Consider the following 22,373-nt stretch of genomic DNA (forward strand, 5'->3'; position numbering starts at 1 on the left):
TGAAAATATCATTCATTTCAGTAATCTACTTCTCCTTTTGAGTATGTTTAAAAAACAAATGAAAAAAATGATTAAATGAGTTAGAATTTAATATACTTTAATGATAAAAACAACTCTGGATTTTTTTAAGAGATGAGAAACATTTTCTATTTAAATTTTAAATTTCTTTTAATTAATTAATACATTTATTTGCCATCTTTTCCTGAAGCTGTATGCTCTTGCATATATTACTGGGGATAACGAAGCATTCTAGACAGGCTGGATCCGTGCTTGTCTCCTTAGAAGGGAGCTTTGTTTTCTGGCTGCTGTTCTCTTTGTATCTTGCCTTCTGACCAAGGCGATGCTCACCAGGCAGGAAGGTGTTAAAGACACCCAAACAACTCCAGAGATATCCGTCTGTCTGGGCTAATCCTTAGGCAGGAACAACAGGAGGCTTCAGGAAGATTCAAGTGGTGCTGGCATTTTATTTTACTTTTCTGTAGTTATCAGCTGAGAATAACTGGACCTGAGCCGTTAGTACGAGCGCTTTATTGGGTGGTGTAATAAAAGCCTGTGCAAGAGAAGACAGAGATATTTCAGAAAGAGCAGCTTGCCCGTGATTCGAAGAAACTGATGAGTAGAAACTTAACAGCAAGTTAAGTCTGTCACGTTTTAGGCATTTGGTTGTTATTTATTTTGCCTTGTTAAAGCAGACCAGCCTTACGTGTCTCTCCATCTGCAATACTACGTCATATTTATCATCTACAACATCTAAAGACTACTGTGGTGTTGCAAGCAAGCATTAACAGAATATTTTGTGTAATTACTTCTTCAAATCACCCACCTAGGCTGGGAGCTCTGGGGCTGCCTGTGGCTGGCCTCCAGCACATAGCTGAATACTCCTGCCAGTAATTTCCAAAATGGTAGGTGAAGGAAGCAAGGCTCTTTCTGATAACTCTTACAGTACTGCCTTGCCTATAGTGCTTGCTCACACAAGAGAGGTCTGGTCAGAGTAGACGTGACAGGAATCTGTGCTCAATATAGGAGGTAGCTATAGAACTGCAAATTGATTTGATACTGATACTAAATTTCTCCTAAGTCATGGGCAAGATTTTGCAGATATTCTCAATGCTCTAGAAGGCTGGCCGCAAATTCTCATTCTTCTCTCTTCTTGCTGTGGTATGAAATAACTTCTCGTTATAGAATTTGAGTGTCCTACATATGTCACATTTATTTGTTGCTGGCATACATTAAGAATTTGTAAAATAAACCAGTATCTTAGCTTCAGTTTATGTCACTATCTTTGACTGACTTATAGACTTGTATGTGATACCACAGATCAGGCTTTACTGTAAGAGTTTAATGACTCAATTTGGGCCTGGGAGCTGGAGAGCTAAATGTAGTATATTGCATTAGAACTGGGAAAAAATGCTGATTTGGGGACTTATAAAAAGCCAGTTTGGAACAAAGGTGCCTGCAATGCAGGAACACTTGCCCCACATGCTGCATTTTGTCTGTTCTGATACTTATTGTTCAAGAAGTAGCACTACGGAGCTGGCAGGAACACAGAAAAGAGCAGGAGAGGAGGACACAAGAAATAAACACTGTTAAGGAGTTTATCCTGAAATCTCTCTACTAGTCATTCTTGGCACTGGTGCAGGGTTTGAATTCAAAAATGTTCAGTTCTGTGGGAAAGTGGAGTGGTAGCACTACAAATACTTGGGGTTCCAGCCCTGAGCTGAGCACCAGCTTTCCCTGGCTCCAAACCAGGAGAGCAGAGACCCCCACCACCCATCCCCATCCTTCTGCTGAGATACTGCCCCTCTGCAGCATTTAGTTTTGGATTGCCTCTGTGGATATGCATGAAAGGCAGTTTCTTCTACATGGTAGGCATCTTTTGCTCACAAGAAACATCTGGGTCTGGGAGGAGCCTGTTTCACAGTGTTCAGAAGCTTAACTGTGATCTGCCAGCTCATGGGGACAACATATGTGGTGGTGTGCTGCCTTCCTGGGAAACACTCTGAGCAAGCTGCTGGAGGAGCTCAGCATGCAGAACAGGAGCAGCCTCAGGTGGTGCCAATCTATGCTAAAAATAAGCCACAGCATTATCAAACTACCCCAGTTACAGACAGAGCTAGCTTCATGCTGAGGCAATAAAATAGTGTATGGCTCTGGACTTACGTGTTCTATTTTATGACTCTTTCACTATTTTTGGTAGATAATTGTAGATAAATTGTGGATATCTTTCAGTTCCATTCGTTCAACTGAAACCGTTGAATAAAATGCATTTTGAAAATATTTTTCAAAATTGGAACACCCTTTCGAAGAGCAGAGTTAAAACATAAAAGATTGTAGATTAAAAACACATGAAATGTTTTTAAGCTCCTGTTCTCCTGGCACTGGCTGTGTTTTCCAGCATAGGAGAACAGGCAAGATCAAATCTGTCTACGTGAAAGAGCAAACTCTCCCCATCTACATCTCTGTCAGTGACTGTCACTGGCTGCTGCATGCGTAACACCAGCAGAGCCAGGGCAAGGCATTATTGTGTCTGTTTTTATTAAGTCCTGCTGGGGCTGTTAGGGAGTAAAGCAGGCCAACTGCTGTGGGAAAGGAAAGCCATTTCACCTTGTCCTTTAGGGTGGGTGAAGGAATGGAGGAAGGTATGGCAATCCATACTTCTATTTCATTTTGGTACTCTGTAGGGTGCCTCTGGGAGAGGAGACACTTTGTTAGCCTTAATTCTGAAAGAGCAGCAAGGCTTTTTGCAAAGCCCAATGACAGTGCTCAGAGAGGAGACAGGTGACATAAAATCCTTTGGATTACATGCAGATGTGCTGACATGCTCCCAGAGAGAAGATGCTACAAATGTGAGCAATCTAGGCTATTAATTCAACAATTGGGTCTATATTCTGAATAATGACAACAGTTCTCTTTCAAAGCTTTATTAAAACTTATGTCTAGACAAATAACTCTTTCTCTTGATCAAAGTTCTGGTGTATGAGCACATGTACAATGAAAGCCGTAGTTTACTTCCATTTGAACTGTAGCCTTGGTGTACTCTTATGAGGCAACTGCCATCTTTTTGAGTGTATACAAACTCAGCATAGTCAGTGCAAATTCTTTATTGAAACAATGAACAATTTACAAGCTGGATAACAATTCTTTTTGCCACTGGAGCATGAACTGGTCTCTATGGTTTATGGATGTGAACTATAAAATTGTAGCAGTTATTTAAATCAAAATACAGGAGCTGCTTCTCCAAAGAACATCATTATCTTATATGTCTAATAAAATTAAAAAGGATTTCAAAATAAATGAAATAGGATACTTTAGTGCAAACAATTCCTTTCTGTCTAAGAAGCTTTCAGTTGTCCCATGAAGAATGGCATACTCTTAAAAAAGCATGAGAACTTTTAAAATTCAACACTTAATGCTTTTCAGAATTAGTTGCTCTGAATCAAAATGAAGGTCAGAAAGCCCTGATTATGTTACAGTACTTTTGTCAAAAGGTAACTGCAAGTTGAGGAACTGATGTTTACATTAGATAAATATCTACATTAGAATAAAACAGGCACTGATTTAAAAAAAAAAATCAACATCTGCCCATATATGCCATTCAGCAAGACTTATGATGATTACACAGTAATTTTTAAGCACAGAAGCAAACTGCTATGCCTCACCTAATACCAACAAACCTGCATAAAATGCTGATCTATACTTTCTAAAAATTTTTGAATTACAGTCTTTAAAAAATGAGTGAAGGGTAGAGGTTTAATCACAAGCATACTCATTCAGGTAACAGAAGAGGGTCAGCAGTAAACAAGTGCTGATCAGAAAGAAAATGCTAAGTCAGTAAATAGTGAGCACAGTGTTCAAGTGGTCTGATTAATACAATCTTACATTTAGTGCAAAAAGAACAGCATGTGTCAAAAATCAAATCCAACATTGATTTATTGTGCTGCAGAAATCTAGTCATGTTTCATGAAGTTCCAGCAAAAACATTTTAAATAATGTAAATATATTCTGCAAATCTCATTTCCTTTCTGAGCAGGCCTGTTATTCCTTATGCTTTTAAAATGCAAATATCTTGGACAGGATTTTCCAGATGCTGAGCACTTTAAGAACAATTGCTGCTATATGATATAATAAATAGAACAGTGTAGCAAAAGGTGTGCAGAGTCCAACAGATCACTTAATGTCCCTGAACAAAAACACACAACAATGCAAATGTTAATGTTTCGTTTGAACCATCAAACATTTTATATTTGTTAATAGTGTTCTTGTGACATAAAATAGCCATTCCCTAGGAAGTACTGGAAAAAAAAAAATTGCTTACTTTATGAAAACAAAGCCAGAAAATTTGGAAGAGGAAAGGGTTTTGATCTTGCAGCCCACATACCTACCACAAAGGAAGTACCTGAAAGCACTGAAAAAGCTTTATGCTTTCAGGTGTTATATAGTAGACACATAAAAGAACAAATTTCTAAAACAGAAGCATTACAACCTGTATTTTCTTTAGGTACAGCACTGTTCTGTTTTTTATTCCAGTAATACCACCAAGCTAAATGTCCAAAGGCTTTACAGCAGACTGGCTGTGACCTCCTGGCAATCAGTGACTCCAGCAAAGTCAGTTGAGAATTTCCCTTTGACTTTGCAACAGCAGAAATTCAGCACCGTACCTATTACGTGCATCTATTCCAAGTAACTGTTGCTCATAAATGGTTCCCAAGGTATGTCTGTATATAAACACGTGCTCTTTGTGGGCAATCTTTGGAAAAAAATATAAACTGACAAGGAAGTTTCCACAGACACACTAAACAGGATCAGACACTCAGGATCAGGATGGCCTAGTACCAATCACCACATGAATACATGAAGGAGTCTGGTCTGCACTGTAAAAAATTCATAATTAGAAAGCAATCAAAATTAAATACTGTAGTTTAATTTTGAAACTGTTTTTTAAAGTGTAATTTTAAAGTTATTGAAGGAGAATATCCTTGCTCATCTGAGCAATCTTAGTTGGTCACCAAGCAGCTAACTTATAAAATGTGTTACCATTGTTTGTAAATACTGGGCAGGAAGAAAAATCAAGACACCTCTTTTAAGGAGATCAAAGTGAATGAAAGGAATTTAGTGCAAGTTCCTGCTTTTGTTTCTTCCCTCACCCTTTTTCAAACTAGAAACAAAGTGAGTGACTTGAAGAAAAACTGAGATGAACAGCAAACAGAAATGTATTTTGGACTCAGGCAAGGAATTAAGCTTGCATCACAAGTGTCTGAAATCATGCTGGTCAGGTGTGAGGTTCCTCATGGCATTCTTACCCTGCGTTCTAGATTTATATTGCTTCTCTCTAAAATGTTTCCAGCCCCACTCCTTAAGGGGTTTTGCCCTTGCACGTCTCCTTTTGGATATGTGCAAATGTATTTTGTAGAGATGCTTACCACAGTGGTGAGCACAAATGTCAGGCAATTAAATGCTGTCATTTTCATGAGTTTGTCGCAAAATCTGAAGTCCTTTATTAAACAAGTATTTTTTTAATAATCATAGAAAGGCAAGTCACAAGGTGTTCCTGTATTACGCTGCTAGTGAAGCTCTGCACTTTAATATGAAGAACTGAACAAAAAAATCCCTCAATCTGTTATCAGTGTGTTTTTTTGGATAGCTGCCATGTTGACTTTGCTTGGTCTCAATGATGTGTGCAGCTGACATAGCTGATTACCTCCAAAGGACACCTTATGTAGATGTGACTACTTCAATAAAATATCCAGAGACCCATCCACGTATCACCTCTCCGTAGACCTTAGTGACTTATTTTTTTGCGATACACTAGGTTCCATATTTGAATATCTATACATATACTACAGTCTTCCTTAAAAACTACTTGATGATAGTACATTCCTTAATTCCAAATTAAATATGTGTCAGATAATAAAGTAATATGCTATTAACCCTAAAGAAACTCCCCTTTTTAAGTGCTTTCTTTCCAGACTCGCTCCAAAGAAGGTCCTTTATATTGTCTGTCTGCAATAGAAATGACCACCTTCCTTCCACTCCTGGCATAAATGTTAATCCTTTTTTAATGTGTCCTAATTGCTGTAATACTTAAAGTTTTACTGGGGTAGAATCACATGTTCTCAAGTAGGAAACATCCTACATATGTGGGAGGTTCTTAAAATATCAAAGAAATTATAACTCAGTAAACAGTTTGTGCGACTGTCATTGTAATTTTACAGCACGCTTTTTTTATTTGGATAAAACATTCTCCACCTTAAGCTCAAAGATGAATTTAGACTTGATCCCCAGAATAAAAACCTGCACAATATTGAGAATCCCAGTAAAAGGGTCTTCTGCCTTGTCATCAGCTGATTACTGAAGTTTGCAGGATTGTTAATGCACCTGCATGTCTTCCAGTAACACTGCACATATTCCTACCAAATTACTTAAATGCAAGACATCTTGCAAACTTGCAACTGTTTTCTTTACAAACTTAAGGCAAAGTCAGAGACAGATGAACAAATGCAAGAAAAAACCTGCAGGCCTCTGACTGCAAATTTTTGTAAGATGTTGAAGGGCTTTCCAATCTGTAACATACACCTTAAAGTTGTTTCTTGACAAGGGAAAAAACAAAAACAAACACCCACTCATTGGCATCTTCATTCAGTGGAAAAGGGAAAACTATTTCCCTTGTGCCTAAGCAGGCTGGTCTCAAATGAAATGGAAACATTTTAACTTTCTTTAATGGCCTTCTCAATCACAATGCAGCTAAGCAAACAGGCTTTGTAAAAGTAATCTGTTAGGATTTTATTTGGCTACTGGAGTGCTACCTCTTGGGCAATAATTCAAATTCACAAGACAATATTCACAAAATAATGGAAAATAATGAATGTGAAGGAGGAAAATGCACACCAGTTTTGTGTTCAGTAAGTTCAAGTGTCCTACATCAAATACTACCAGTGACTTCCAGGTGGCCACTACATGTGACTCCAGCCTAGAAAATGCTGAGGTAAATGTTTCTTGGAAATACTCCTAATCCAAAAGAGCAAATTGTATTAATGTATTAGCAATTATTCTGTCATACATCATGATAAATTAAAGTCAAACTGAGAAGAAAGTGCCAGTAATCCACATACATGCTTTGCTATGATAGTCTCCAGGTAAGGCTTAGCGGCAAGTACAATATGTATTTTTAAAAGAGCTCCACCTGATTTTCCTGCTATGCATAGATTCAGGAGTAACTATCATACATGGCTTTCATATATAACACATGTGTCATTTGCCAATGCTGTGTCATCAGAACTGAGTTCGGCAGAAGGCTCAGGAGAGGGCTCCGCAGGAAGTGCTGGTGTTTGAGGAAGGTCTTCTTCCTTGGTGTCCAACTGCATACTTTCTTGTGACTGACCATCCATGCAGTCCTTTTTGGACAATGGGTGAACCGACACTTTTATTGCAATCTGTTGAGGTGGCTCATGGAGTGATGATGCATCGGAGTCCGCTGTGGGAGAGTCACTGCGCTTCAAAGCATTTGGGATCGTATAGAGCTCATCTGTTTCAGTGGTTTCCTGGCCTTCTGCTGTCTGCCGTACAAAATTCTGTCCTTGCTCCTCCAGACCAACAACCTCCATAATTTCTTCCATTATAGTCCTGCAGTTCATGATGAGAGGTGGCAAAGGCACACTCCGAGCAAGCTCTTCGATATAGCGAGCAAATTCCATGGTCTTGAACTGTGTTACTTTGGCAAGCTCAAGCGTTTTGGCTGAAGTGATAATTGGGATACGTTTTGCAATCTCAAAGGCTTTCTGGAGTTTCTCTGCTCCTTCTGTTCTGAAGAATTCATTGATTGCTTTCTCCGTTTTCTTCAGGTGACTGCTCATCATACATAACCGCGTAATGTTCAATATCATAACAATGGTGAAAGCTACAAGGCAGACAATCATGTAATAGATTCCCATATCTCCGGAAGTAAAGACAACCCTCAGAGTCACAGTATTGTTAACACTGCCATACATATTAGATGCGACACATGTGTATTTACCTCTGTCTTCAAAAGACACGCTGGTAATGTTTAGTAGCCCATTGTCAAGAAACCACCATTTTCCTGCTGGAAAGGAGAACAGAATAACTTAGTTAGAAGCATCTTGTTCACATGATTAGCGTAGTGTAAATGTCAGCTTTGTCAAACTGGCCTCAGGTTTTGGAAAAGGGAAATAAAGTTGATGAGAAGACAAAGAATTTGCCATCACAAAGGGTTTTCTCCCCCTGAGATCCTAGCTAGGTTATAAAATCATTGACACTGACTTCAAATATATTATTATTTAATGCCTTAAAAGAGTCTGATAAAAATTAGTCAATATGTATGACATCTAGGAACATCTTATAGACAGATAAAGGGATGGCTGCTTATCCCAGAGATCCTCCCAAACACATGCCACACATCTTCAAAGAACAATAATAACAAGATTATGAGGCAGAAAAACCTACGAAACTCACCTTGTTTTGTTCCGTGACAGTGCATTTTATTGCATTTTCATTGGGTTATTTTTGGTGTTTTGTTACAGTAACCTATGTAATTCTGGTTAATGTAAACTTAAAAAAATGAGAACTCCAGAGACACGGACTCAACTGCTTTCCACCTCCTCAACACAACCCCAAGCCATTCCTGATAGGTATCTTTTGAAGTCAGTGATGGAGTTTCTATTATCTTCCACAGCAAGGGATTTCAGGTGCTTACCTATCCTTACTATCACAAAGTTGTTTTTCCTTAAATCTAATCTAGCTTGCTGCAATTTAAGTCTGTTGAAGTAGCTGACCAAGGACAGCAAATCTGTGATTAAAGGACTAAAATAACACAAAACCCCAATGCAGTGGACATAAATTCACATTGCAAGGGCTGCAGTCCTGCTGCAGGCTGGTGTGTATCTTTTGTCTACATTTATTTTATCTTTTTCATCAAAGTGCTTTTGTTGTTGTTCAAAAGATTCTTCTATTTCTTGCCTTATTTCTTTCCAGGAATAATCTTTGGGCAATTTTGGGACTCAAGAGTCCAAAAAAAAAGTTTTTAATACAGAGCAGCTATGGGCTTTTATAATTTTGATTTTTTTTTCCTAATTAAACATGCATAGAATAAATAAAATCTTCAGTCTAAACCAGATCTTCACATTAAAAAAAGTACTCAAATCAGTTAAAGATAGGGAAATTTTGAGTAAAACTGTCTTACAGTGGATGTGTCAACATCAGTAAGAGATGACACTTCCTTCTCCAGTTCTAGGATAAGATATACAGTATTGGCTGCTATGTATTTCTTTGAATTGCAGTGTTGGAAAAATAGGTCTTTATTCACTGTAAAATAACAAGATGCCTTGCTGATGTATTCTGGCTCCAGCTATTAAAAATGACATAACAGCACTGAACTGTGATTCAAATATGGGTTTGGTGCCAATGGATCCCAGCAGATAGTGTAAGCCACATGTGAAAACAATAACTAGAAAAGGTATCATTGCTGGTTTTTTTTTATAACAGCTCAACACCTTTTTCAGCCTAACCACAATATTCATCTTGTGCTAGGGAACATTTCTTACATGAAAAGAACCATTTTCTTAAAGAAGGAAATTCAGTGTTCAAAGTCTAAGATAAAGTTACATCTTCTTATGCCACATTTAGATTTTCATTGATTTGGTTAAAGTTTTTGCTTACCTACCTGAATGTTTGTGTTAGCAGCTACCTCTCTCAGTCAACTACACTAAGACCAAAAGTTAGATGCCTGGCTGAACAGGCAGACTTCTGTTGGTGAGCTCTAGTAAAACTCCCTATATGTTCCCAAATGCACAAATTATATCTGAAAGTCTGCTTAACTAGCTCAAGCAACTTCTTTCTCTAGCTCTACAGAAAAAAATGATAAAATATTGAAATGTAAAATATAAGCTGTTCTGTAGTAAGTTGTTATAGATATGCTGTTGTAGCACTTACAGTTGGGTCAATTATTTCCATAATAATAAAGTTGTCCCTCAGCTCAGCTATTATTTAGACAAGCTGTCCTGCATTTAGTGCGAATTACTAAGAATTTATTTCAGCACGCTGTGAACAAAGCAGTCAGTATGGAAGGATTACATGAGCAAAATACCTTCCATCTCCCCCCACTAAATGTTCCCTAGAAGTATAACCATGATTATCCACCAAGCCTTCCTTTTAAGTGAAACAAGCTCATGTGAAATGAAGGTCTCTGGCAAGTGCAACAGTCTTACTGCAGCCAGATGGCTCAGACTTGGCTTGTCCGTCTAACTGCTGCCCCTATCTAGATTTTTCCATTGGTCATTCAGGGCATCTCCTGTTTCTCATATGTGGCACTGTACATAAAGACAGGGAGGACTAGCAGGGAGTTGTTTTCTTTGAAACTCTGCCAATGAACTCTTCCTATATGCCAAGAGAATCTTCCCTTGAGTTAGAAAACAGCTTTTCCGTCTTCTATGGTGTCAGAGAAGAACAAAGAGGAGAGAATGAATAATAGGATCAAACCTGCAGTCTTCCAATGAAAAGAAGCCTGCCTACAACATAAGCATTTCAGCTTCTTGCTATGTTTTGCTAAAAATAACACCTTACAAAAAAAATTGTTTTCTTCTGAGGTGTACACAACATGTTTATAGCTGATGTGATTCATGTATTTTCCTGCAGGAAAATGCCATTGCCTGCTCATTAAATCAAGGCTTTTTGTTAACCCACGGAAATCAAGTGTCTCAGGACAGGCTACATTGCTGAGAATACTAAAATCTTACCTTTATTCTCTTCCTCTTGGAGCAGACGGCCATTGGAATTGTACCATCTGTAATGTGGACTAGGACTACCTTGGACATTGCAGTCAATCAAGGCACTACACCCCTCCTTGACTATGATATGGTCGATGTGGGAGATGACCACAGGCACAGATCCTGTGTTTGTGCCAGTGCGGTTGAAAGTGCTATTAGTCACATCCTCAGCAGTTGTAAGAGCTGCTAGTAAGATGACAAGGCGTATGGTAGTAGGCAGAAAGCACAAAAAGTCGTGGCTGTTCAGTATGTTCATTTTCCTTCAGTGCTACACGCAACTGGCTGGAAACTGGAGTTGGTTCTGTAGAACGCAGGCCCTTGAGGTGAGGAGGTCACAAGAGAGCTTTATTTTGATCCATGCAATTTTTTTTTTTAAATATCCTATAAAATAAATAAATAAGTGTAATGAGATGGCCTGTATAAACAATCCATTAGATGTGCTCCTTTAAAATAGTCACACATCCATTAATGCATTTCACAATCATCAGCTCAATGTCTTGTCTAAATGCTAATGTTATCACAGTCCTTTTTCTTACTGGAAAAAGATGCATACATTTTCCTGTTGTTCAGAGCGGCAGGCGTAGGAGAAGGCTTTTATCACCTAGACACTTAGCAGCAATTTAGCTACAGCAGAAGCTACAATTTTATTCCAAAACTTCTACAGATTTCTCTCTCTCTCTTTTTTTTTTTTTCTGTATCTGCAAAATCAAAAGGCGAACAAAGGTACAGCACATGAAAGCTGTCACTACCAGTTCGGTGCTGCAACTCTGTCACGCACGGTCTTAGTTGAACTGTGGAACATGTCATAAGGATGAACCACTCCAGGAAGGGTTTTTGGAGCTGCTTTTAGAGCCCTTAGCATTCATAATTTTGTCTGAATACAATAGAGCATACAATGAAACATCTAAAACCATTCACTTTTCTCAAGCTACTACATTTTTAAAGTTTTCTGAGATAAAATATAACATGGAAGAGATATGTAAAAGAGGGTATTTAGTAGTTCATTAAGTCATTTTTAGAGCAGATTTTGAAAGAAAAATACTTGCTAGTGACATACTTACGGACAAAGTTGCTTTGAGGTACAAATGAAGCTGGGACTTTTCCATTCCTTACGTGGCCTTAAGTATTTTGCTTGTTCAGTTTTTGCACACCCTCACAACAATATTTTTCCTCAACTAATCATCTACAATGAGTCCTTTATTTAACAATGATTTCAGTTTGTAGACAGAGGAAGGGGAGTTACAAATGTGCTCTCTGTTGGCCTTATTATGCTCCCAGTGAACACAATGGGCTGATGGCACAATGTTGGCCTCAAGATGAGCACCTTTCAAAATTTCACTCAGAGTCTATGGGCCACAAAATATGTTAAAATCACATCAGAATTTCTAACCACATTGGTTTTATTCATGTTTTTGTAAGGTAAATAATTGAAACTTAATGAGCCTTAATAGTTTGAAGAATCTACCTGAAATCTAAAAACAGGTCATGGTTAGTATCCAATAAACTTGCCCCAAGTGAACATTTCACTTCCAAAACTGCTTACATTATACTAAAGATTTGTTTGACATCATGGTACCTCATCTGCTTTAGCATGGAAAAATGACTGCTGACAAGGTTAGGCAAGTTACATATATACAAGAAAAACTAAAATAAAAACAAACAAACAATCCCCTTCCCTCTTCTTTACTCAAAAAGAAAACAACATTACTGTCTTTCACTGGTAGTATTTGTCTTAGGCTGTTTTCTTCTCCATTCTCTATTCTCTGTAATGCAGTGAAGTTGATTTCGTACAAATGGATACAGCTGTTATTAAAATGCAAATTAGTTTCCTCCATTTTAGAGGATGGATCATTACTGGAAACAAAAAGCTATGGTGTTTTTTAGAGAAGCTGCATGAATGGTATGGATGTCTGCCACAGCTCCAAATCTGCCCTCATTTTCTCTCAGTTTTCCTAAATACTGAATGTGGAAATATCTGCCTTGAATAGTTTATCTGCCAGAATAATTTTTAACCTTAAATTAACATGCAAATTTTATTTACTATATAAAGCCATATGAACAGTGACTTCAGAAGTCCATTTCCCACTATGCAAAGTTTGAAGAGTCTGAATTTTAGAAGTTCTCTATAGACAGGTACAGCGTGTCTAAATCTTCGCCTTGGAAAAAGTCCTTCAATTCTGCCTACTCACTTCAGTAACTATTTACATCTAATTTCTACTACTCCATTAACCTTGGAGACAGCCATTCTTTATGGCTACAAAGATCAGTCTATAAAATGCTTTTGTACAGTGTTATAGATCTGCATTGCACCATACAGAAAAGCCAAAAGACATGTCACACTTTCTGGCAAGGGAGGAGGAACAAAGACTGGCTGGTTTAAGACAATGGGAAGGGCAAAAGAACAACATAAACTGCTCAAGCTTTTATTGCTAATTACTGACTGTGGCCTGTTTTTGTTGTATTTGAGCATATTTTCTGATGGCAGAAAAATCTGTAGCAATCAAAACTGTTGTTTAGTACAGAAAGTAATTAGAATTCTAGACAGAAATGAAACATCACCCAGCAGGTGAATAGAAAATATGTAAGGACCCTCAGTCTATTGGGAAGCTCAGTTTGGTTGGTGGCCCAGTTAATCCCTTCAGCACTGGGATGCTCTAGATGGATGTCTTGGAAAGTGTGTGGTGGCAGTAACAGTGTGAGGATCCCTATAATGTATGTTTACCTGTGTGTTAAGCACAGGTAAAAACTGTACCTTTGTGTAGGGGTAACAAATCTGACTGGTTAATATGGTCAGGCACAGCACAAGTGAATCATATATAGATGCAGTATAATTTAAGAAATAGAGACGAAGTAATTGACATCAACTGTGGGAGATTCATACCTACTTGTGTTACTCTTGGGAATTACTTTCTCATGTATGTTCCTGGAATGCAGAATACAATGAAAGCAGTTAATACCTCCACAAATGCATATCTGCTTGAAATAAATACAGTTTGATGGCTGCTATGAGCAATAACCAGGCAGGACTCTTAAAGCAGAATGTTTGGGAGTGGTGGCTTCTGCTTTCACATGCCATCCAGTGAAGGGCTCTTGATGGACATCTGGTTTTATTTGAGGAGTTAGAGAGAAATCTCTCTGAAGAACAGTGTTTTAAGATGCTAGTTTAGACAAATGTTCCTAGGGAAACAAAGAAGTGATAGGAAATCTTTTATTTGGTGTGCATCCTATGCACTGTTAGGGGATAACAAAAAAAAAAAAAAAAAAGGAAGAAACCAAAGGTTTTCTGAGCTCCACCTAGTAAGAGAAACAGTAGCCACTCGGGGAGCTACCCATCCTGGACCCTCTGCTAAGCTGCTGTGCAGGACCAAAAATGTTGTAGTCAGGTTTGGAAAGCAGGAAGAAGAATTGGAAACAGTAGAAAATGTGCTGACACCAGATTGTGGTGCAAAGGGAGATTTCCTGAGAGTTTCCATCCTGCTGCTTTGCCTTACATGCAATAGCAGCCTGAGGATATTAGGGAAAACAACTCTGGGAGTCAGCTGCTTTCTTAAACATAAGTGATGCAATGGGTTATGATTCAATCACACAACTAAAAGGCAGGCTAAGGGTACTGAAACAGAACTGCTAGTGACGTCAGCCCACTTCTGGCAAAGACATTTGAGAATCCAGGGTATGGGAGAAGTGGGCAGAGTCCTAATTGCTCCGGTTCTTGGCCGTGACAGGTTTTACTTAACTGTGGCCCATAATAAAAACTATGAAGGCAGCCAAAATCATAACCTTTTAATTTCACCCTCAATCGGAGAACAGCTAGATCGACTAGACTAAAACAAAGATTCCTGCAAGAACTCCTTAAGGCTGAGAGTAACACAGGACACTTATGAAGGGGGACATTACAATATAGAGTATTGCTCTGTAGGAACAGACTGAATCTCTGGGAGCACTTTTGCCACAGAATGGGGATTAATATAAAGTTACTTTTCTGGCCTTGGAAAGAATGGATGCACATGAAGCTACCTGAAAAACTAAAAGTTTATAGAAAATTTAATATAGTTACATACTTATTTTTCCTTCTTTTTTTATTTTTTTAATTTTTTAAGCTGTGGTGCATGAAAAGGGAAAGAAACATCCCTAGCTATCCTTAACTACTTCTTCCACCCAAAGCTGCAGTGAGGGACAGGCTTACCTCCAAGATGGTATAAGAGGAATGTCCAAATTCTCCTCCAGCATCTAACACGAAGATATCTTCCCCGGCTTACTGTATCTGTAGCAACATTCACTACTGCAAGATGGTTGCCAGGGGTCCTTTCATCAAATTATTTTGTTTCTTTCTTCCCCAACCCACATGGTATAAAACGAAAATCTGAAAGTAACAGTGCTGCTCGCAGGATTAACTTCCAAGGAAAACTGCACAAGATGAGCTATGTGAGGGAACTGCCACAAGCTTTTTTTCTAAGTGACAGGATAGCTGTCTCTGTGGTGCCATCTCTGCATTTTTATCTAGAGAAGGTCCCTGGAATAGGCTTGAGAGCAAGCACAGCCACAGGCTGATGGTATTACTCCTGACTGTGAAATGGACCAAAACTGAGATTAAAACTTCTCTGTCCAAAACCATTGATGGTCTCAATAGAAGACAATTTCAGCTCAGACTGGCTGGAAACATGAATGACTCAGAGACATCTTCTTACTGACCGTTTACTTTTTCATGTCACATATGAGTTTGCTTCCCAGTATTACTGCTGCCAAGAAAAAGTACTGAGTGAGGTGCTACATTTATAAACACTGCATTTGTGCAGAATGACATGATGACAGCACAAAAGAACAGAAGTCAGTGATGCATACCTTTTCCTGGCTTGCTTACTCCTGTAAGACTTGCCTGTTCTTGTACATGGAATAATGTGTAATCCTATTAACTGGGAGGTTATTCGATTCAGAAGTGAGGCACAGGAAGTCAGTTCAATGCATAAATTATATTCCTACAGCTTTAACATCTCGATGCTGTCTTGCTTAGCTTTTAAGTGATCAAGAAAATGAAACAATTTTCACTTTAGTTCTCATTTGTCTATAAATAATTATCAAGGATGATGCTACAAAACAAAATTAATGCTAATTATTTTTTTAAACTACTTATTACATTTCCTCTTCAGGCTAATCCCTCTCTTAGTTGCCATGGGCAATGCCTTTTCAAAGCGGGCAACAGTAAAAGCTAACAGGTGTCACTGGAACAGGAATGCAAATGAAGGAACTCTGTTTCATAATAATGACACACAAGCTGGAAAGTTCATTGCCAGTTCATAGGCTTAAGAATGAAAACCATCTAATGAAAAGATTAAGCTATTATGGTCCAGATAGCAAATGAAGAGACATATAACTCATTTACAACTGACTTGTTTCGCGAGTCATTTGCTAGTCAATAAAATACTACAGCTTGGTTCTGAAAGAGCTGCTCTGTTCATTCTTTTGGGGAGGATTTCAGTCCTTCCTAGCTTCACTGTCTTCTGCTTCCCTGCCTATGTTAAGTAGGTGGCACGCTGGTAGCATTTGTAGATTGAAGAGCTTCCTTCCGCCCTTCTAGACTGCAGCCTTCAGCTGGGCAGCAAGTCCCAACTATGTGCGTTTCAGTCTCTTTGGCTGTATTCAGCTGCCTGGGAATCTTTCAGAAACTTCTTGTCAAGGCTGTGTGACGCTGCCCTGGCCGTACTGGCACTGCCACTTGGTGTCACACTTGCTGCCTTCAGGCACATGATGCGAGGGCATGGAGGACACAGACCCAGGCTCCTCTCGCAGGTGCACAGATGACAGACAAGGGACACAAGCTGCTACAACAGAAATTATGGCTGTATAGAAATTTTAAACTGGGAGGTCAGTCAAGGCCTGGAATGGGGCAGTGTGCAGTGCTGACTCAAATGATGGCAAATAAGTGTGTGCATTTCGATAGATTAGCTAAACACAGTCCTGTAAACAGCAAAAAATATGCACCTTGCGTTCCATTTTGATACAGGAATTTGAGAATGTGTTTCAAGATTGCCCAGAAAATCAACAATGTATCTTTGCGACTCCATTTTCAGTCAATATTAACACATTACCTGCAGATTTTCAGATGGAACTTACAGATTTGCAATCAGACATTCAACTCAAAAGTGCGATCGTGTCTCTTTACCAGACTTCTATAAGCCCTCTCGTACCAGAGAGACATACCCCTCGCTTCACAATCACACCTTACTCATGTTGTTGTCTGAAGAGCACATTCGTTGCCCAGAGTGCAATAAGTCAATCATCACACACTCAGGAGAGAGATTGCTTATTTATTTCAGGATTACGCAAGCTTGAGTGCTCAGTAGTTTCCCACAGATCAAGCACTGTACAATAAATAGCAGTAAGAAAGCAACAAGCAATATGGTTACCCCATGTTCTATATTTGTGATAAAAAAATATCGTATATAGATAAACATTTCTTACATGACAAATCCAGACTCTTGGGACAGGTAAGGGAGGACATGTCATTCTATTCAGTGATGGTAAAAATATCTTCCAGATTATGCCTTTACAAGCATGTAAATATTTTAGAAGCCTGATTGCAAATAAGTATTTTTACCGTAAAGCTCTCCTCATTATTGTTCCTCTTTGTTCTACTTCATGCCTCAGTATTGCACAACTAGCCAGCATATGAAATCCTGGAGAATTTACACCCTCCTCACTTTAAACACTTGAATGGTTCCATTGATTTGACCATGTTTTTAAGTGGCTGTTTGCCTCACTCCAACAAATGTTCAAAGACCCTAATCCATTAACCTAAAAATGAATAGATGGAGGCTGTTGTTAGGTAATTACTGAGAGATTATTTAAAAGTACCTCAAGAATGCCAAACCTCTGAAAAGTTCCCTTCTGATGCTGCAGTTCCTGTAATCTCAGCATCTCTGCTGTATCAAATCATTTTTTTTTTAATGAAATACACCAAATTAAAAACAAAACAAAACTGTTAAGGCAACTTGGACATTTAACTTTTAATTAGATAAGATGTAGTATATATATTCACATTTTTATATGGAATGAGCAAGTGCTCTCTCTTGAAGGTATTTTAACGACTGCAGTAAAAACAAAGTTTTATATTTAGTGGAGAAGCTTGCTGTTTTTAAATCAACACAAGTATTGTGATGGAAATGTCCTTCTACTGACTTGCGGGCTACCTGGATCTTAAAGCAGATACAATGCTATCAGTAGCAGAGAGATTTTTAAGGCCCAGCTTATGTTTGATTAGGTATGAGCGACCAGGTACAAGCTCTTGTCAGGATTTTCCAAATAAATACTTCTTTCATGATGATCTAGATTTATTTAGCATTTGTATTCATTTAGAAGCTGTATAATTGCTTCTCAATGTTGTTTTGTATACAAAGCAATTATTCCGGAAACATCTGTATAGCTTTAAGAGGCATTTGCTCAACTCCCTGCAAGCTTTCAGTATAGCTGCTCTTTTACTGTTGGCAATAAATGCAGATGGTTCAATGCCTAAAAGTTCCCTTTGCTGAGAAAGAAGGAACAAAGACGATGCAGAGATCTGTCCCACACTTCCACATGCATCTGCATGCTGCCTGGCCTCACCAAATTTTGGATTATCTTTCCTTTTCTTTACTCACCTCTTATCTTCTATTTATACCAGCACTCTGCAGGTATTATTCTACCAACAGCTTAAGTAACTGAAGTCAGCAAAAACAACAGATCTCATATGCTCTTGGGATGGCTTATCTCTTCTTACTGCTCGGAACACAGCAATGTGGAATGGGGCCTGATTCATTTCCCTCCACTTTTTCTTCAATTGTTTGCCAAAGCTGACCATCCCTTAGAAACATCTAATTGTTTTCTTTTTCCAAATGATGAATAAAAATTCTAGATGTAGGGAATTTAGCCCTTTGCAGGGCTGAAGACTTCTCTAGTTTTTAAGTTCTAAATTTTGTATGTGCTTTGAGTAAGTGTTTTCAATTCACTGCATACAGGTTTCATTAGAAACAAAAAGCTCCCATTTAAATTGGAATATAAAACAGAATAAAAAAATGGGAACAATGTAGAGTATGACTAATTCATCTGTGTCCTCATAGAACTGCACGATGCATATAATTACCCATTTTTAATAACTGGCTTAAGCACGTATTGGTTTCTGGGATACAGTGCAAAGAGGTACATGTGGATGCTGTGATTAAGACAGGATTAAACTTGTAAAGTGGGAATTTAAATGAATCCAGCCATTCATAACTGATTGCAATAGAAAAGGATGATTTCAGGTTAAAAGTGCCTGTGCCTATTTCCTCCACAAATATCAGAAAGGAACAGCAAATGGTATTCAAAGGAGTTTGCTTTGCATCAGACAGAAACTTGAGCCTTGCTTGTACATGAATGTGATCAATACAGCCCTCCTAGTACACCTTCATATTGCCATTGTTGTGAAATAACCTAGGCAGAATTCCTCAAGAGTTTACTGAAGAACCTCTATAGCTTCTGCGCCATTTTATCTGCTCTGGGCTAAAAAAAATGTAACATCAAATAACAGAAATTTCTAAGCATCTTTTGTCAAGGTGATCACAGTTAGATAATGTATAGAACAGCAAACGTAGCAACACCATTCAGAAATGAGTTTATAAATGTAACCCATACAGTGCAATCTGCTATACCGTATCCCGCCACAGCCTTCTGACACAGCGCACCCACCAGCCACAGGCAAAACCTACTGAAGAAAATGCAGCACTCCTGATAGGACTGTGTGCCATACATCGTGTGCATATGACCGGGGACTGCACGCACAGCAGTGTGGTTGCAATGCAGTACAGATGCCCTGTTCCTTTGTGACTTAAAAACATCAGCAGAAATCATTTGTTGGTATGAAACTTTCAGAGTGGCAGCATGTGTTAATTAAATGTTAAGCCTACCTAGATAGGCTGTTCTTAATGTAATCCCTCCATGTGTTGTGGTCTTCTTCCAAAGTAGGAGAATTACATGCCTGTACAGAGCTCCTGGTTTCTGATAAATAAGCACTGCTCCTGATAATGACTTTTACTCTGAAGTAAGACAGTCCACTGTCAAACGTTGTGTTAGCTAAGTAAAAATCACGTCTGTTTGAATTGCTCTATCCTACACCTATGCAAACATGTACAAGTTTTGTCTGCCTCTCACCTCTTTCCTGGTAGACAGAAGATCTGATGCTCTAAAATGCAGTTATGATTTATTTTAATCATAGTAACTGCAGAGAAATATCAGTACACCCACTATCTTGGCAATGATGTTTCTGCGTCTGTATGTGGATGAAGAATGCCACTGCTTTAGTCAGCACAACTAAATAACAAAATTAAGGCTACAGAGAGGGCTTTGCAAAGGTGCACAGCTGCAAGGCCAGGCAGCAGCTCAGAACTGCAGGAAGGAAAAATCCCTGGAAGTACTAAGGAGCTTGGTCTTGCACCACAGCCTTCTGGTAGCACATTAACACAAGTATGTTAGCTACAAGCTTTCACAACGGGAAACTTGCCTGTGTTGGACTAATACCACACATTAAAGTAGAAAGCAAGCTTTTTCTTGGTGGACTGTCTGCTGTCTGTCTAGACTTTCAGCTTCTTCTTCTGCAGAAGAAATGGCACATATACAGTGTCCACTCATGCTGTCTGAACTGTGCTCTGAATCAACAGACACTGGCATTCTGCAGTCAGAACTAGAAGTCTTTCTACTAAACAAGGATCCCTACTGCACCAAGCACAAGTATCCCAGTGGTGCTGCTGCTAACTGTACACACTAAGCCAGACAAAAGATTCTGTCATGCAGACATCACCTCCACCGAAAGGAGATCTGCCAGATTTTGTCCTACTACAGCAAAGAGAGAAACTGTTCCATAATGCATTGCCTCCAAACATCTCAACTACTCTGCTTTTCCCCTGTAAACTCCCGTGTTTCTCACTGTGAACTAACCTCACCATTCTTCAGCCAAGCCAAATGAAGTTGCATGTTGCATTTGGCATTGCCTACTCTGCAGGTACTTCTGTTTCCGGAGCAGGGAAGCTTCACGTGCGATGCTTCACACCAGCAGCTCGCAGAGGACTGTTGGGAAGCATGCTCTCCTACCAGGCATCCAGATAAAACACACTGGACGAGCGCCTGATCAGCAGCACTGCGCTCTGTTCTCTAAGCCCGCTTTTCTGGTGCTGCTCGACTTTGGCTATTTCTGCCAGATCTCTCTGAAGCATAAGGCTGCTGTTCCTGCAGGGCACTTTGCAAATTGACTTCTATCTCATGAGGCTATCCTGAGAAATACAAAGGTGATTACAGCAAAAAAGCAGGGGGTCACCTTTATTTTAAATGTAAGGCAGCACAACTTCAGCTCTCTGAAGAGGTCAGCTCCGTGGAAAAGGTCCCTGTGCGAAATTCCTAACGCCCTTTCTCCTGCTCGGAGCGGAGCAGCGGCGGGCATCAACCCACTGGGAGCAGCGGGGAGGCAGAAGCTCCAGATCCTCCTGCCTAAAGCCGCGCGTCCTCCTGAAAGCCCCAGTCCCGCTGCGAATCCATCCCTTGAACTTTCACGCTTAGCACGGCATTACTTCCCGAGCAGCCGTCCAGCGCTCCCGGCGTGCGGCACCTCCCGCTCCCCGCGGCGGCTCCTCGCCGGGAAGGCGCGCTGCGGGGCCGCCGCTTCCCCAGCGCCGCGGCCGCCTCCCCGCACTCCCCCGCTGCGGGACAGCGCGCCCGCTGCGGCCCACGGCGGCCGCTCCGCGCAGCGTGCCGCTCGCTCCGCAGCCCACCTCGCCGAGACGCAGAGGGCCGGGCAGGTGCCGGACGAGGCGGCCGCCGCCCGCCGAGCCGCCCCCCGCCGAAGCGCCGCTCCCGCTCACCTGCCCGCCGGCCGCCCCGCGGCAGCGCCCGCCGCCGTGCCCCTCAGCGCGCCCCGCGCAGCACCATGCCGGGCCCGGGGCGCGCTGCGCGGGCGGGCGGAGCGCGGCGCTGCCGCAGTCCGCGGTCACGGGGCGCTGCGCCGCGCCGCGCCGCACCGAGCTGTGCCGCAGCGCGGTCCTCCACACCACCGCTCCTCCGTCGCCGCCGGCTCCGGCAGGGGAAAGTAGGTCAGGGCGGCACTGAGCATGCTCGAGGCCGGGCGGGGGGGCGGCTCCGATGCCCGCTGGGGGCGCGGGGGGCGGCAGCGCCCGGGGCGGCCGGACAGGACCGCGCGGTGGCGGGAAGCGAGAGGGTGGCTGTCAGCGCATCGCTGCCAGGGAGGGCTGCAGGAGGAAGGACTGCAGGGCAGGGGAAGAGCAACCTGTTCAGTACTCCTGTTAGGCGGAACGCCGCGCTCAGGGAAGCGGCACGCGTGCGTTCCACTCGGGGCTACTGGACTACATTCCTAACGGGATTATGGCAGCTGACTCCGGTTGAAGTCCAGTCTGAGAAGGTCCCAGGCTGCGGGTAGCCGGCGGCTCGCTCCGGAGGTATCCAAGTGCCGTAACACGAGAGGGTAAAGCTGACCCTTAGCTAGAAGTGGTTGTCACTACCTGGACGTGGATGTCGCTACCTGGGAGCCAGCGGTAGGAGGTCGGCCGGGAACAGCTGTGCACTGCTGTTGTCCTCCCATCCCCT

The 22,373-nt window shown here is 40.8% G+C and overlaps 1 protein-coding gene across 2 annotated transcripts; it reads right to left on the reverse strand.

Moving 5' to 3' along the window:
* Positions 2,906–21,709, reverse strand: MFAP3L (microfibril associated protein 3 like). 2 transcript variants are annotated; one of them, XM_021395899.1, is made up of 3 exons: positions 21,635–21,709; positions 10,746–11,156; positions 2,906–8,077 (listed from the first exon to the last, which is right to left on the reverse strand). In XM_021395899.1, exons 2-3 carry the CDS (start codon positions 11,029–11,031, stop codon positions 7,218–7,220), a joined length of 1,146 nt encoding a protein of 381 aa, XP_021251574.1. In that variant the 5' UTR covers positions 11,032–11,156; positions 21,635–21,709; the 3' UTR covers positions 2,906–7,217. The 2 variants fall into 2 exon arrangements, with proteins under 2 accessions (XP_021251574.1, XP_021251575.1); XM_021395900.1 differs by lacking the exon at positions 21,635–21,709 and having other exon boundaries at positions 2,906–8,074; positions 10,746–14,026.

This window comes from Numida meleagris, chromosome 4 (genome assembly GCF_002078875.1).
Source record: "Numida meleagris isolate 19003 breed g44 Domestic line chromosome 4, NumMel1.0, whole genome shotgun sequence".
Classification (NCBI taxonomy): Eukaryota; Metazoa; Chordata; class Aves; order Galliformes; family Numididae; genus Numida; species Numida meleagris.

Bases quoted from the DNA above. Each gene is read 5' to 3' on its own strand.
- MFAP3L (XM_021395899.1), bottom strand. From the start codon at position 11,031: ATGAACATACTGAACAGCCACGACTTTTTGTGCTTTCTGCCTACTACC. The intron at 8,078-10,745 runs GTAAGATTTTAG...TCTCCTTTCCAG, and splicing joins CCAAGAGGAAGAGAATAAAG to CAGGAAAATGGTGGTTTCTT.